This window comes from Physeter macrocephalus, chromosome 17 (assembly GCF_002837175.3).
Source record: "Physeter macrocephalus isolate SW-GA chromosome 17, ASM283717v5, whole genome shotgun sequence".
NCBI lineage: Eukaryota > Metazoa > Chordata > Mammalia > Artiodactyla > Physeteridae > Physeter > Physeter macrocephalus.
The window spans coordinates 15,278,455-15,293,946 of record NC_041230.1 but is presented as its reverse complement, the minus strand read 5'-3'; the positions used below and the strand labels follow the sequence as shown (position 1 = coordinate 15,293,946).

General features: G+C 36.8%; 1 protein-coding gene across 5 annotated transcripts in view; it reads left to right on the top strand.

The window, feature by feature from the left end:
* DPY19L3 (dpy-19 like C-mannosyltransferase 3) overlaps positions 1-15,492 on the top strand; it is a 72,226-nt gene that overhangs the window by 22,727 nt on the left and 34,007 nt on the right. For 3 of the 5 annotated variants that reach the window (XM_007118805.4, XM_028477596.2, XM_028477598.2), the window contains 5 exons: positions 4,547-4,637; positions 11,064-11,185; positions 11,996-12,141; positions 13,620-13,743; positions 14,289-14,423. In XM_007118805.4, coding sequence (XP_007118867.1) covers positions 4,547-4,637; positions 11,064-11,185; positions 11,996-12,141; positions 13,620-13,743; positions 14,289-14,423 — 618 coding nt within the window. Of the gene's footprint in view, positions 1-4,546; positions 4,638-8,755; positions 8,829-9,750; positions 9,779-11,063; positions 11,186-11,995; positions 12,142-13,619; positions 13,744-14,288; positions 14,424-15,492 lie in introns of those variants that run through there. The other 2 variants (XM_007118810.4, XM_055078959.1) reach the window with 2 other exon arrangements.

Sequence of the window (15,492 nt, the reverse complement as noted above, 5' to 3'; positions counted from 1 at the left end):
TGTCTCCTGCATCGGCAGGCGGATTCTCAACCACTGCGCCACCAGGGAAACCCCTGAATTTTTAATTGTAATTAAATTAAGTAGGCACATGTGGCCCACATTAAATCCTTCAGGAAATCCCAGTCAGTTTTCTTTTGACAGTATCTAGAATCCAATCACCTCTCACAACCTCCGGCTTTGTCTCTACCAGGATTACTTCAGCAGCTCCCTTCCTGGTTTCCCGGCTTTGCCCTTGCCCCGTAGAATCTATTTTGAACACAGCAGCCAGTGTGATTCTTTTAAATGTATAGCAGTGTATGTCTCTGCTCAAAACCCTTCACATTCAAACTCAACATGTCTAAAACCAAACTCCTGACCTCCCCACCTCCTGCACACACACCTTCTAGCTCTGAGTACGAGCCCAGAGTCCTTGTGTCTCCCAGACTCAGTGGTCCAGCCCCTAACCCCACATTACATCTCAGATTCTACTTCTGCCCCTACAGCCCCCCGACCTTATTACTGCCCCTTCCTTGTTCCCTCCACTCCGGCCACACTGTCTTCCTCGCTGATCTCCAGGGTGCATGTGGGCTGTTTTGTCTGACTGATGGGCTCTCCCCTCAGACATCCACATGGCTCACTACCTCACCTTTTCCGGTCTCTGGTCAGTGTCACTTCATCAGTGAGGCCTTCCCTGCCCACCTCCAGGATCATGACACCACCCCCTTCCCTCCCTATACCACTGCTCTGCTTTCCTTTTTATATTTTACTTGTTTATTTGTTCCCTTCTCCTTCTGCTCTAGATTATAAATTCCATGAAGGCAAAGATTTGTGTCTCTTTTCTTCCCTGCTAAATCTCCTAGCAAAAGAATGCTTGTCAATTGTTGGTGGTCAGTAGGTATTTGTTGAATGAATAAATGAGTGGATGGATGGATGAATGAATGAGTGAATGACGAAGATCGACTGGAGGAAGAAGATACCAATTAGAAGCACAGAATCCAGTGGGGAGGCTAGTTTAATAGGCAAAGAATTGTCATTCCTTTTAATTGATACCTGTCTTTCCTTGAACAGTCATGTTCCTTTTTAGAAAATGCATTGTTCTTTCTCATTGAAACTTAAACTCCTTGGGATCAAGGACTGAATTCTTATACCTTTTTGTTTCCTCAGCAAATAAACATTCAGTTATAAGGAAAGGTAATTCTCATTTGGCCAAAAGTACTCAAGTCACTCAATTTTTTTAAGTCTTTTTTCCTTATGCTAACATTTTTTCTTATTTAGTTGATATTATAGAATTTGTACATCTTCCCATTGAATACTCCTGTAAGGCAAGGAGTCTTTAGACCAAATAGGGTTAATCCGCATGGTGGTAACTATGGTAGAACCACAACTAATAATTGCTTCAGCCGAACCCAGTGGAAATACTGTCACTTCAACAATAGTCTAACCTAGTCACAAACACTGCTTGGCAGCTGTCATATGTCATGGCTTTTAATCAACTCTAGGGCAGGAATCATTCCATTCTAACAGATGGACATGAATTTAACCAGACAATAAACCATGTATGTGCCATAAATATGTTTGCTGAAGGCATGATTCCCTGTACAGAACTTTAAGAACAGCTGTCTTATCATGAGCTACTGTTGCTTAGTGAGATGATTTGTTAACCTAATTCTGAAAGATTACATTTGTCTTTAATGTAATCTTTAATGTTAATGTTATCTTTAATGTTACTCTTTCAATGGCTTCCCCACTACCAGTTGCCTAGTTGTTTGGGGGGGGCAATTTTTATAAACAAAATTATTTACATGAGAATTTTTAAAACTAATGATATGGTTCCTTTGCAAACTTGGTGTCATTTGTCTAAAAGGGCTTATTACCTTTTGTGTGTTGCCAGGGCATGCAAATCATTAGTTGCATGCCCTGGCAACATTAATTAGTCATTTTTTTTTCTTCATGCTTATTTCCTTTTAGTACTTCTGTTAAATTACTATATTAACTACTACTTAAATGGCTTTAGCTGTACAATTTCTTAAAAATACAATTATTTTGTCTTTCTGCTTTCTTCTGTCATCTTCAGAGACGATGTTTTTTATTCTCTCAACAGTGCTTCCCCTGTGGAACTTGTGCAATTTAAAATATGAAGTATTTGTTCGTTTTGTGTTCTTCAGAGGGTAACTTCTATTGATGTACCTTTTCATTGGCACTATCCACCAGGCAAAGTATAAATTGCTGTATAAAAACTGGAAAAGTGTTTGAGTAGAGCAGATGTTCTCTTAGCATGAAGCAGATGTAAAACTTGCAAGTGTCTGTCTAATAAAGTATAGCATTTGGTTCTATACAGCTGGTGCCAAGATTACCAGTTAATCATGTTGAAAGGCATTTTTACTAATCAGGATCCCCTCCGTCCTTTACACATTCTGGGTATGTTAAAAGAGAGAGATGGGGCACAAAAGTGGCTTTCTACTTTTAGTACTTTGAGCAGTTTTTTTTCTCTTTCTGCATCTTCATGAAGTCAGTCTCCTTTTAGAACCATGTCCGATAGGGAGCCCCCTACATGAGTGTTTGATGTTAGAATATTCCATTGAAGGCAGCCACACTTTGAACACTTTAAGGCAGCTGGAGAGAAGGAAAGGAATGTAATATACGTAATGTGGTTTTTTTTCTTATTTGCATGGACAAAAGCTAATATTTGCTTAGTTAATGTCAATTCATAGTTTCTGTGGTTACCTGACCAAGCAGGAGGTTGAACATTCTGGAAACAATTAATACCAATTTAGTTTTATGTTATCAAAAGCAATGGAGCAGTTTTTCCCAAACATTAAAGGTGAATGGATTAATGTGACTGCCAAGAAGATAAAACTTTACAGGTATGAAAGATACAACACAAATCAGTAGCAAATGTAAAAGCTAAAAGAGCACATCATTTTCTGTTGTCCTTTTTGTAAAGCAAGTGTGCTAATGAAATTAAATTTCAAAACCTGATGAGCCTTTTTTTTTCTCATGTTTGATTTCCCAAGGATAAATTTGTTTTCTGTGAAAGGAAGCTCATTATATAAGAAGGTTTGCTACTCTGTGCCTTCTGCTTTTTAAAAAGAGTTAATAATGATAAAACAATTGTTTTAATATCAGTAAGTGGATGTTTATACTCTTTGATAATTGAGTATTTCTTCAATGCTCTATTCGTGAATTAATTTATAATACTTTTTTAAAGGGTAGGAGAAATATTTCTTTATCTTTTTTTTTTAATTTATTTATTTATTTTTGGCTGCGTCAGGTCTTAGTTGCGGGGGCGCAGGCTCTTCGTTGGCCCGCGGCATGTGGGATCTTAGTTCCCCCACCAGGGATCGAACCTGCATCCCCTGCATTGGAAGGCAGATTCTTAACCACGGGACCACCAGGGAAGTCCCTCTTTAAATATCTTAAGGGCAGAAGGAAGTACATTAAATAATCTCCAGATCTGAAGATAAATAGCATGACTGGTTCTTTTAATGAAATGTTTATTACTATTTGAAAAATAATTGGAGGTAGGGGAAAACAAAGATGTGCTAAAAGAAGTTTATCCACTAGAAAGTAAGATATTCAGTGTTTATCATCCTCCACCAGTAAAGTTGGGTTTGTGGAATATGGATCCACTGTATAGGAAAAAACATAGATGGTATTACATTTTAGACAGTGTGTTGCAGAACCTGGTTTTTTGAACACTGGTGTAAAAGAATCTATAATGACATAGGTTATAATTTTTTGTTCATTTATACTGTTATATATATATGAAATATAGGATCTAAGAGTATTAATAGGATTATTCCAGAAAGTCTTCCCCATTCTTGTTACCAGTTGCCTCCATATTTTATATTACTGATTTAAATCTTAAATTTCATAAAAGCACCTTACAACCAAATTGACTAATAGCTACTACTTTAAACTTTCAGTTCTTCTTAAATTGAATATTTATATAAAAGCAGTTTAATATTTCTTGTATCCATTTTCCTACATGAATATCTTTCCACCAAGGTTACACTTGTCAAATTAAAATTCACATGTAAAAGGTCTGCCCCATTTTACTAAGAATACCTTGTATTCTTAGAATAAAAAGAAAATTATTAATCTTATATAATATTGTTAGCTTTTAAGCAGGTGTCTAATGCAGTTATAGTTCTTTTTATTTGAGAAACTTTTTTCTACTGTCCCTATTTTATTTTTCACTAATATTACATAAGAATGGTGGTACTTTTTTAAGGTTTTGATTCGTATGAAATTAAGAACGTTAACTCTGAAACATTAACTTAAATGGAACTAGTTTTCTCCATTGTTAAAAATGGTTTGTTATAGGAAATTTTAAACAGCCACAAAAACAAAATAGTAAAATAAACCCCTATAATATACACCCAGCTTCAATAATTATCAGCCTTTTATTGTTTTTATTTGCCAAGATTTCTTAAGACTATTGTCAGAGGTTTTTGTTTTTGTGTTTTTCTTTTAAGTTGTAGTTCTATATCCTGTTTCTACAGTGACAATAGATATTTAAACAAAACTGGGTCATGTAAACCCAGTAGACCTAACTTTATTTCAGGAAGTGGAGCGAGAAATCTCATTCAGAACAGAATGTGGACTGTATTACTCCTACTACAAGCAGATGCTGCAGGCTCCAACCCTCATGCAAGGTAATCACAACTAATAGTTTTATCTGGGGTCTACTGCATTCTTTTCAATATTTCTGCTAAAATATACTTTTGCACTAATGCATTCTAAATGCTTTATAGATCTTGTGTAGTTTTTTCTTGAACTTGTATAGTTTTTTCCCTGGTTAACATAATCAATCCACGAAAATGTTTTGCTTTGGAAGAAGTTATGTAATATTTTATGTAGTTCTCCTCTCCTTCTCAGCTCTACTCCATCCCAGATTATCTGTTCACAGTTTCTTGGTTTTGCTGTTAATTGTTTTTTTGGGGTTTTTTTTTTTGTGGTATGCGGGCCTCTCACTGTTGTGGCCTCTCCCGTTGCGGAGCACAGGCTCCGGACGCGCAGGCTCAGCGGCCATGGCTCACGGGCCCAGCCGCTCCGCGGCATGTGGGATCTTCCCAGACTGGGGCACGAACCCATGTCTCCTGCATCAGCAGGCGGATTCTCAACCACTGCGCCACCAGGGAAGCCCCCCTGTTAATTGTTTTCATGGTCATTTTGGAAACGGTCTTTGTATGTGAAAGGAGTATTGTCTGAAAACAGGAGATGTTTGGGTAGTACAAATGAGAATTACAGTTGTCTTTTTTGTCCCCAGTGCCCCATTCATTCCTTTATTTTGAGTTACCATTTTCCCACATTTTCTGTGTTTCTAATTGGTTTAGAGCACATACTCTTTACCTTTACTCCATTTAATGGAACCCTCCAAAACGGTCTCTCCTACTCAATATATGCTTTATATGCTTAATATGGGTGCACATAACAGAGAATTGCCTTTTTCTAGGCTTTGTTTGGAATCAGATATATTTTTGGCAAGAATTCTTCATGGGCGATGTTTTGTACTTCTAATTTTATCACGATAGGAGACATGAAATTTTGGTTGCCTTTCTTTTAGTGCCATAAAAGTTAATCAGTTGATTCCTGTGTGGATAGTTGTAGTCACACATAATAAGGTTAATTACCCACCAGCCTTGCACTTAATGGTTTTAGTAGCCATTGATGACTATTGCCTCTGTCCATATTTCAATAGAGTTACAGAAGTGACTCTCATTCCTCCTGCATTTATTAGCTGGAACTCTGTTAGATAGAAAACCTTTTTCTCATCAGTTATTTGATTACCCCGAGTACAGTTTATCAAAAAAGGCAGGATAAATGTTGATTTTTCCCCCATACAGTTGATCCCCATTATTCGTGGATTCTATATTTGCAAATACACCTACTCTCTGAAACTTATTTGTAACCCCAGAATCAGTAGTCCTGGTGCTTTCACAGTCATTCACGGGCATGTGCACAGCAGTGAAAATTTTTAGTTGCTTGATGTGTGTGTTCCCAGCTGAGGTCAAATAAGGTGATGCAGTGCTTTTGTGTTTCAGCTCTCAGACTACAGAGTCCTTTTCACAGTCTGTTTAGTGCCATGTTTTTTTTGCATTTTTGTGGTTTTCGTTGGTGAGTTTCCTGTTTAAAGTGGCCCCCAAGCATAGTGCTGCAGTGCTGTCTAGTTTTCCTAAGCGCGAGAAGGCTATGGCGAAGGCATATAGAGAAAATAACGTGTGTTAGATAAGTTTTGTTCAGGTGTGAGTTAGAGTGCTGTCGGCCATGAGTTAAATGTTAATGAATCTACAATATATACTAAAGGTGTCTTTAGACAAAAACTCATATAAATCAAGGTCATATGTTGATCACTTGATGAAAATGTATGACCAGAAGCTTGTAGGAAAGTAACCCTGTATTTCCTACTCATTCAGTATTGCTAATAGAGTTTTCATTGCAATTTTATAGAACATAACTGCGGTGAGTAATGAGAATCAGCTGTACTTACAAGTTCTCAAAATTATGAGTTGCTTCTCTAGCATTCCCCAAAGCAGGGGTTCTTACTGAAGGGCAGTTGTGTCCCTGGGGGACATCTGGAATGTCCAGAGATGGTTTTGATTGTTACATTTTAGGGGAGAGAGGGTGAGTGTGCTACTGGAATTTAGTGAGTAGAGGGCAGAGATGCTGCTAAACATCCTGCAGTGCTCAGGACAGTCCCCCCAACAAAGAATTATCGGGACCAAAATGTCAAAATACTGGTAGTGTTGAAGTTGAAAAACTCTGCTCTAAAGATGAGTAATGAGTATTTTCTTTCTAAGTATCACTGAATTCAGTGGTTGATCTGTTTCAATTCATTTAAGTTATTTGTTAAGATTATTCTTTTAGAAACTTTCAAACATATAAAACGGTAGAGAAAGTCCTCTAACGGATTTGTACTCAAGTATCACTCAACTACAGTGGTTACCAGTTTATGACCAATCTTGTTTCCTCTCTGCCCCCATCCTCAACCTGGATAATTTTGGAGTAACTCCAAGATATCATATTGCTTCATCTGTAAATATATCAGTATATTTTTCTAAAGAATGGCAACTCCCTTTTATAAACATAACCAAGTTGTCATTATCACAATTAAGAAATTACTTAATATCAAATATCTACTCAATATTCTCATTTTCCTCTTGTCTTACAGATTTTTAATGTAGTTTTTGAAATCCAAATAAAGCTCATACATTGCAGTCTTTCGCTATGTCTTTGTTTCTTTTAAGCTATAGATTTCTCACCATCTTTTTTCCTTGTAATTCTTCACTGAAAACACTGATTGCTTTGTCTGAGAGTTTTCCACTTTCTGGATTTTGGTGGAGCCCCAATGGTGCCATTCAGTGTTTCTCTGTTGTCTGAATTTCCTCTTAATTGGCAGTTAGATCTAGAGGCTTGCTCAGATTTAGGTTCTGCTTTTCGGCAAGAATACTTCCTAGATGGTGTTGTACACTTCCACATCAGGGGGTACATAATGTGCAGCTCATTCTTTTGGAGTTTAGACTGGGCCATCCATTATTAAGTTCTTAGTTAGCCTTTCACCTAGGTTTATCACCATTGATGATCATTACTTAAATCTGTTCATTGCATAAGGACTATAGCGTGGTGATATTCTGATTCTGTAATTCCTTCCATCATTATCAGATGGACTTCCTCTTTAAATAAACACATTTTCTCATCAACTATTTGGCAACCCAGAATGTCAGTTCCTAAAGGAAAGGTGGGATAAGTATTGATCCTTTCCCTTTGTTTTAGAATGAGTTACCTCTCTAGCATCCCCTAAAGCTTTGCTTTTTAAATATTATCATAAACACATGGATTTCTAACATATTTCATGTGTTTCAGTCTTTTGCATTATTCTTCTTATAACAAGTTGTCCAGTCTTTGGCCAGTGGGATGCCCTTCAAATCAGCCACTGTCTTTTGTTTTTTAATTTTTATTTTTGGCTGCGTTGGGTTTTTCGTTGCTGTGCGGGCTTTCTCTAGTTGCGGCGAGGCGGGGCTACTCTTCATTGTGGTGCACAGGCTTCTCATTGCGGTGGCTTGTCTCGTTGCAGAGCACGGGTTCTAGGCGTGCAGGCTTCGGTAGTTGTGGCACACAGGCTCAGTAGTTGTGGCTCGTGGGCTCTAGAGCGCAGGCTTAGTAGTTGTGGCACATGGGCTTAGTTGCTCTGCGGCACGTGGGATCTTCCCGGACCAGGGCTTGAACCCTTGTCCTCTGCATTGGCAGGTGGATTCTTAACCACCAACTGCTGTCTTTTTGACATGACTCTAGTAGCCTTTGAAAACTCCTTTGGCATGACAAGATGTTTCAAGCCCATTTTGTGTATTTCCTACCTATGACATAGAATCAGCTGTTTCTCCAAGGAGCCCCAGTTCTCTTTAGTGGCTATTTATAGACCACAATCTGGGTACTAGAGGCACTTATTGCTACTAGTTTGGTCCTTGTTTCCAGACCTTTAGTGAGCAGAGTAGGAAATGTGATTTTTTTTCCTAAAAGAAAATATGAATATAGCTATTTTTAGTTCAAAATTAGGATAACAAGGTTTTTACTTTTTTGACTTTATATTTGTATCTTGTTTTCTTTAAGTTGAAAATTTTGGCTTCTATGACATTATCACTTATTTGTTTTATGCTGCTATGTATAATACTTTCAATGTAGCAATGATAATATTGCTACTAACAGTATGATTGCCTGAAAACAGTTCAAGCTGTCTTTGTAATTCTTTTTGTCCTTAGGATGTAGCCTACTAGGAATTTACAGTCACATTCCTCTATTCCCAAGAACACTGGAAAGAGTTCTTTTTATGTGACCAAGCTACCAACTCAGTAGGTTTCTTTGTTTTATCTTGCTTTTGGTTTTCAGTGATTGCTTTGTTAAAAAATTTTATATATTTTTTATACATACTAAAAAAATGTTTACATGGTTCCAAAGTCAAAACTATAAAACAGGGAGCATTCAGGGAAGTCCACCTCCATCCCTGTCACCTCTACCCTGTTTCTTTCCTCACTCTTTAGGTAACTATTTGTGTTAGTTTTTGGTTTATTCTTCTACAGTTAGTATTTTCAATATAAGCAAATACTTTATATATTCATATTTTCCCTTTTACTACAGAAAAACCCCTGCTTACTGTATATACTGTCCTCTATTTTGCTTTTTTCACTTGGCTGAAATCTTGATCACTCTATAGTAGAGTATCATGATATTCCTTATTTATTTACTTACTTATTTTCTTGCAGTTGCATAGTACTCCTTGGTGTGGGTAACCATAACTTTATTCAAGTAGCCTTCTTGTCTTTGTCTGCTCGGGCTGCCATAACAAACTAACATTGACTGGATGGCTTAAAAAAGCAGAAATTTATTGTCTCACAGTTCCAAAGGCTGGAAGTCTAAGATCAGAGTACCAGCACAGTTGGGTTCTGGTGAGGACTCTCTTGACTTGTTGCTGGCCACCTCTCTTTGCATCCTCACATGGAAGACAGAGACAGAGAGCAAGCTCTCCAGTGTCTCTTCTGATAAGAGCACTAATCCCATATGAGGGTCCCCCTCTTATAACCTTTGTCTCTACCTAATTACCTCCCAAAGGCTCATCTTCAATACCATCACATTGTGGGGGGGGCCTTAGGGCTTCAACATAGGGGGGCATATAAAGTCTCAGTCCATAACACTCCTATATTAGTCTAGTAGGACTGCCGTAACAAAATAACACAGACTGGGTGGCTTAAACAGTACAAATTTATTTTCTTTCAGTTCTGGAGGCCAGAAGTCTACGATCAAGGTACTGTCGGGGTTGGTTTCTGGTGAAGCCTCTTTCTGGCTTGTAGATGGCCACCTTCTTGCTATGTCCTTATAAGGCCTTTCCTCTGTGTATGTGCATAGAGGGAGGGAGAGAGCCCTCTCTTGTTGGTTCCTCTTCTTATAAGGACACCAGTCGTATCAGATTAAGGCCCCACCCTATGACCTCACTTAACCTTTTTACCTCCTTGTAGACCCTATCCAAATACAGACACATTGGGCTTAGGTCTTCAACATAGGAATTTGGGGGGACACATTTCAGTACAAAACACCTCCTGCTGATGGACTTGGGCATTGTTTCTGACCTTTTGCTTTTACAGCTGGCACTGCAGGAATGACCTTGTACCTATGTCATTTTGTCTTTTTGCCAGTCTGTCTTTGGAATCTATTCCTAGACATGGGCTTCCTGGATCAAAGAGTAAATGCACATGTAATTTTGCTAGGTGTTGCCAAATTCTCTTCCATAGGGATTATACCATTTTGCATTCCCAACTACAGTGTATGAAAGAACCTTACAGCCTCACTAACAGAGTATATTGTCAAACTTCTTGATTTTTTCCAAGCTGCTAGGTGAGAAATGATATCTTAGTGTAGTTTTAATTTGCAGTTCTAGTAGGAGTGAGGTTGAGCATCTTTTCAGATGTGTAAGGACTGTGTGCATGTTTTCTTCTGTGAACTGTTCATACCTTCTGTTAATTAGTTGGCTTGGTTACAGTAGCAAATGACCTCAATATAACAATGGAATTCTATAACAACAGATTTATTTCTCACTCTCATTATCCAGCCCCTATGTGGAACATACTGTTATCACTGCAAAGGGAAAGAGCAAGACTGCTGGTGGAAGCATGCATTGTCTCTTAAAGATTCTGCCCAGATGTGACCTGTGTCACATCCACTCACCTGCCATTGGTCAGAGCAAGTCAAATGGCCAAACCCATCCCTGGGGGTGGGAGGGAGGCTTCATATACTCTCCCAAAGGAGGTACTACAGGCCTCATGGCAGGAAGGCAGAACAGGGAAATATAAAATCCCCTTGCCCACATTTCTGTAGGAGAATCGTACGGTTCTTCTATCACATCACAGAAGTTGTAATTTACCTATGTTTGTGTAGACATTTAAATAATATATGGTATGCTTTTCATGGATGGGACTATTATATCCCCAACACCTAGCACATTCTCTGGCGTATACTAAAGAATCTATGAATAGTTTTGAATGAATAATTTAATTATAATTATCTTTTACTGAATTTTCAAATATCAATCTTAGGTTTTCATGGCTTAATATATGATAACAAAACCGAATCTATGAGGACAATTAACCTCCTTCAACGAATGAATATTTACCAAGAGGTTTTTCTCAGTATTTTATATAGAGTTCTACCCATACAGGTATGTTGTGTTCTGTGACATTGAATTGAATATTAGATGAAAGACAAAGTCTGACATTTTAAGTTGAATATTTCACATATGTTTTTCTGATCTTCAACTGGCTTGGTATAAAAACAGTAGTATCCTAATTTTCTCCATACGTATTGTGAATTTTGCTTTTTATTTATATTTTATAAGATATTTTTACATATAGATGCTGCTTCCAGGCTTATATGCAGTCTAGAAGCTGATAAATATTTTCATTTGGAAACATTTATTTTTCATTTATCTTTGAAATAAAAAAACAGCAACCTGGAAAGTTAGGAAATCACAGTGACCACTTCTCATGTGAATAAGGTAATACTGGATGAAGTTAGGTGTAAAACTCGTCTAAAGAATGAAACTAGGGACTTCCCTGGTGGTCCAGTGGTGAAGACTCCATGCTTCCAATGCAGGGGGCCTGGGTTTGATCCCTGGTCAGGGTACTAGATCCCGCATGCCACAACTAAGAGCCTGCATGCCGCAGCTAAAAATCCTGCTTGCCGCAGCTAAAGATCCCACGTGCCGCAACTAAGACCCAGTGCAGCCAAATAAATAAATAAATACTTAAAAAAAAAAAAAACTGTAGCCAGAATCCTCAAGGAGTTCCTTTTCTGCTTTTGTATTGAGAAGAAAGGCTGCTAGCACACTTTTACATAGGAAGGAGTGATGTACGCTTATTTCTTGGAATTAATACCAAGCTTCTGAATATTAAATTTCCACTGTCATATTTTGTAAATGGCAATGAGAAGGAGTAAGGCTTAACAGACGTTTTCTATCATTCCCTTACAGAAATATATAGAGCCAGTTTATTTTTATATTTACACCTTATTTGGACTCCAGGCAATTTATGTCACAGCTCTTTACATAACCAGCTGGCTCCTGAGTGGTACGTGGCTATCAGGACTCTTAGCAGCTTTCTGGTATGTCACAAATAGGTGAGTTGGAATCAGTATTCCCTTCTCCCTTTCTAAGGTGTAAGTTAAAATGAAGTTACTTCATTTCCAGTTTAAAGAAGGTTGTTCTGCCACATTTTGTGTGGAGTATTTTCTCTTTGGGTTACCTAGTGGAGTTTTTCTTATTTAGTAAGGTAGAAAGTCCTACTTATGTATATCTACAGCTGAGGAACAAAACATTGAATTGTAAGTGAAGAGAATCATCTATAATAATCCCAATTCTATTACCAACTTGCTGTGTGATCAGTATTTCTCCAGCCACAAATCTCATCTCTTAAAAGGTTTATTAATATCTTTATTATCAACCTCAATAAGATTGTATGCAGCTCATAATTAGCAAAGTATAAAGCACTGTACAAATGTAAGGAAGTTCTTACATTATTTAATTAATATCTATTAATTTCCAAATCCTGGAGCATTATGAAATAGCATTTTTAAAAAACATATTCGAGATAAATCGAATTATTGCCTGACCTATTAAAAGCAACACCAATATTCAGTAGCAGTCTTAAAACTTGAACATGAATTCTGATGTTGATTTTATGTTGTAATCCTCAACAAATTACTTTTTATTATAACCTTATTGAGTGCTTACTATATGCCAAGCACTTTACATCATACTTTATATGTATTATTTTAACAACCCTGTAGAGTGGGTACTATTATTATTACTATTTTAGAAGTGAAGTAATTGAAGCTTAAAAGGTTAAGTTTTATACATATACATTATATGTATAAATATATAAAAAGGTTATGTGTGCATGTGTATATATATATGAGAATATTTATATAAGCATATATATTTATATGTAGATAAAGGCATACACACACACACACACACACACACACACGAGCACACATGGAGCTAAGTCTTGGTCAGAATTCAAATGCAGAGTGTGAGACCACTATGTTATGCTGCCTCTTACCATTTTAATCTAACATATTATTCCTGCTAAGAGGAAATGAAAGTCTGTAATTCAACTATACTTCAACAAAAAATAAATTTTAAAAAAAGAATAAATTAAAGTCAAATTTATTGTTTCTATTAAAAGTAAATAAAGACATCTATTGGATTCCTACTATGTGTAGGGATCGTTCTTGGTACTAGTTGTACAAAGTTGAAAACTTAACTACACTTGCCCTCTGGGGGTTCACATTCTAGGGGAGTCAAGGAGCTTTTAAAAGTTATTAATCAATGACAAAATTAAGACTCAAGTATAAAGCACTACCAATTCTACCCCAGTTCTACCACTGCATACCTGTGGACAGGTTAGTTAAATTTTCTCAATGACGATTTTATGTTGCAGGCATGATGATGATGATGATAAGGGCAAATTATTGAGAACCAAGAACCAAAATCTAAATATACTTAACGTAATATGTCTTTCACTTTAGGAAATCTTTGAGGTAATGATAGCAAAAATTACTACTTTGGCCCTTTGTGTGTTTTCCTTGTGCAGAATAGATACCACAAGGGTTGAGTTTACCATCCCACTGAGAGAGAATTGGGCGCTGCCATTCTTTGCAATTCAGATAGCAGCAATTACATATTTCCTGAGACCAAACTTACAGCCCCTTTCTCAAGTAAGTTTTTATAATACTTTGTATATATTTTTAGTTCTCCAAGTTTGTCTTAGAAGCTTCAGAAAATGTGATGTTCATAGGGTCCAAGTGCATGTTAATAGTTCTTATTCCATGACCAATTTTTTAACTTGAGTTAAATTAAGTTTTCTTTTTCTAAACCTGTTCCTACTTTGCAAAGAAAATGTTTTCATTTTTGATGTTAAAAATGTACTCTACATTATCTGTCCTTAAACAATTGCAGCAAACCCACACAAAATTTCTGCAAAACTGTCAGAATTTTTAAGCCATTGCTCTTGAGATGTGATTTGGTGCATTGATCGCCTCCATGATAATATGGAGTACACATACCGTATGTGAATATTTATATGCAGAGTGTCACTTTAGGATATTTAGAACTTAAATAACAAATGCAAGAGTGTTCAGAGCAACAGTTCATAGTTTTTCTGTTTGGTTTATAGAGATATTGGCTGCTCTTGAGAACACTTGTCTGAGAGGCTTTTTATTACTAGAGACATATAAATTATACAAAGATTTTCTTTTTACAGAGGCTGACACTTCTTGCCATTTTCATATCAACTTTTCTCTTTAGTCTAACATGGCAATTTAATCAATTTATGATGCTGATGCAAGCATTAGTGCTGTTCATACTGGACTCCCTGGACATGCTGCCAGCAGTGAAGGTAAGGTTTGCTCTCTTTTCTCAGTTGAGACGGTTGTTGTTTAATGTTTTATATGATAGAATGAGCTCAAAATATGCACATGATTAATGATAAAGTTGAAGCTGCTTCTTAGCTATAATGTAAATATGCTGTAGTCAGTTGAAGCTGAGTAATTTATGCAGCCTAGTTTGACCATCTTAATTTTTATTCTGCTTATTTTACATTAAAAGTTGGATTTATTTCGGGACTTCCCTGGCAGGCCCGTGGTTAAGACTCTGCACTTCCACTGCAGGGGGCACAGGTTCGATCCCTGGTCGGGGAACAAAGATCCCACATGTGGCGTGACCTTAAAAAAAAGATGGATTTATTTGGAGCACAAATGTCTAAATCAGTTGTCCTTTATAGAGTTGACTTAAATTTTAAAATATAAGATAGCTATTTTAAAATGTATTACTGTGTATTGTCCCACCTTTTTTTTCCCCAAGGAAATCAATGGGTGTATAACACCTTTTCTGTGGTACTTTATAAAATTTTCATAGTAACATTTACCAATACAGGATGTGAATCCCTGTTGATTGGTCAGAGGTCACATATGAAATAAGGAAATTATAAAGGAAACCATTGTTTGTCTCCCAGTGTGTGCTGCTGTCATTTAACCGCATGGTTTTTGTCATGTGCAGAAATATGTTTTAATGTGTATGTTTTTAAGTTGCTCATAGTTACTATTCCAAAGTAACAGTTACTTAAATATTTTCCAAGTATAATAAAATATTGTCTCCAGATCTAAGGCAGCAATATAATCTAATAGAGAAGAGTTGTACTCACGTATTCCATGTCAAAAGAGATGCAACAATCTTTGGAAACTGACTGAATCTGAATTAGGAAACATTAAAGTCAACCAACACATATATATTATCTGTCTACTGAGTCATTATAATAGGATAGGCACTACAGAAAATTCCAACCTGTATAAGACATTGTCCCATCCACAGGGAGTTTGCCATCTAGCTTGGGAAATAAAGATGTCTATACAATTAGAGGAATGTCTGTATATCTATAGATGTCAATTTGTAGTAACAGTAAGTGCCAG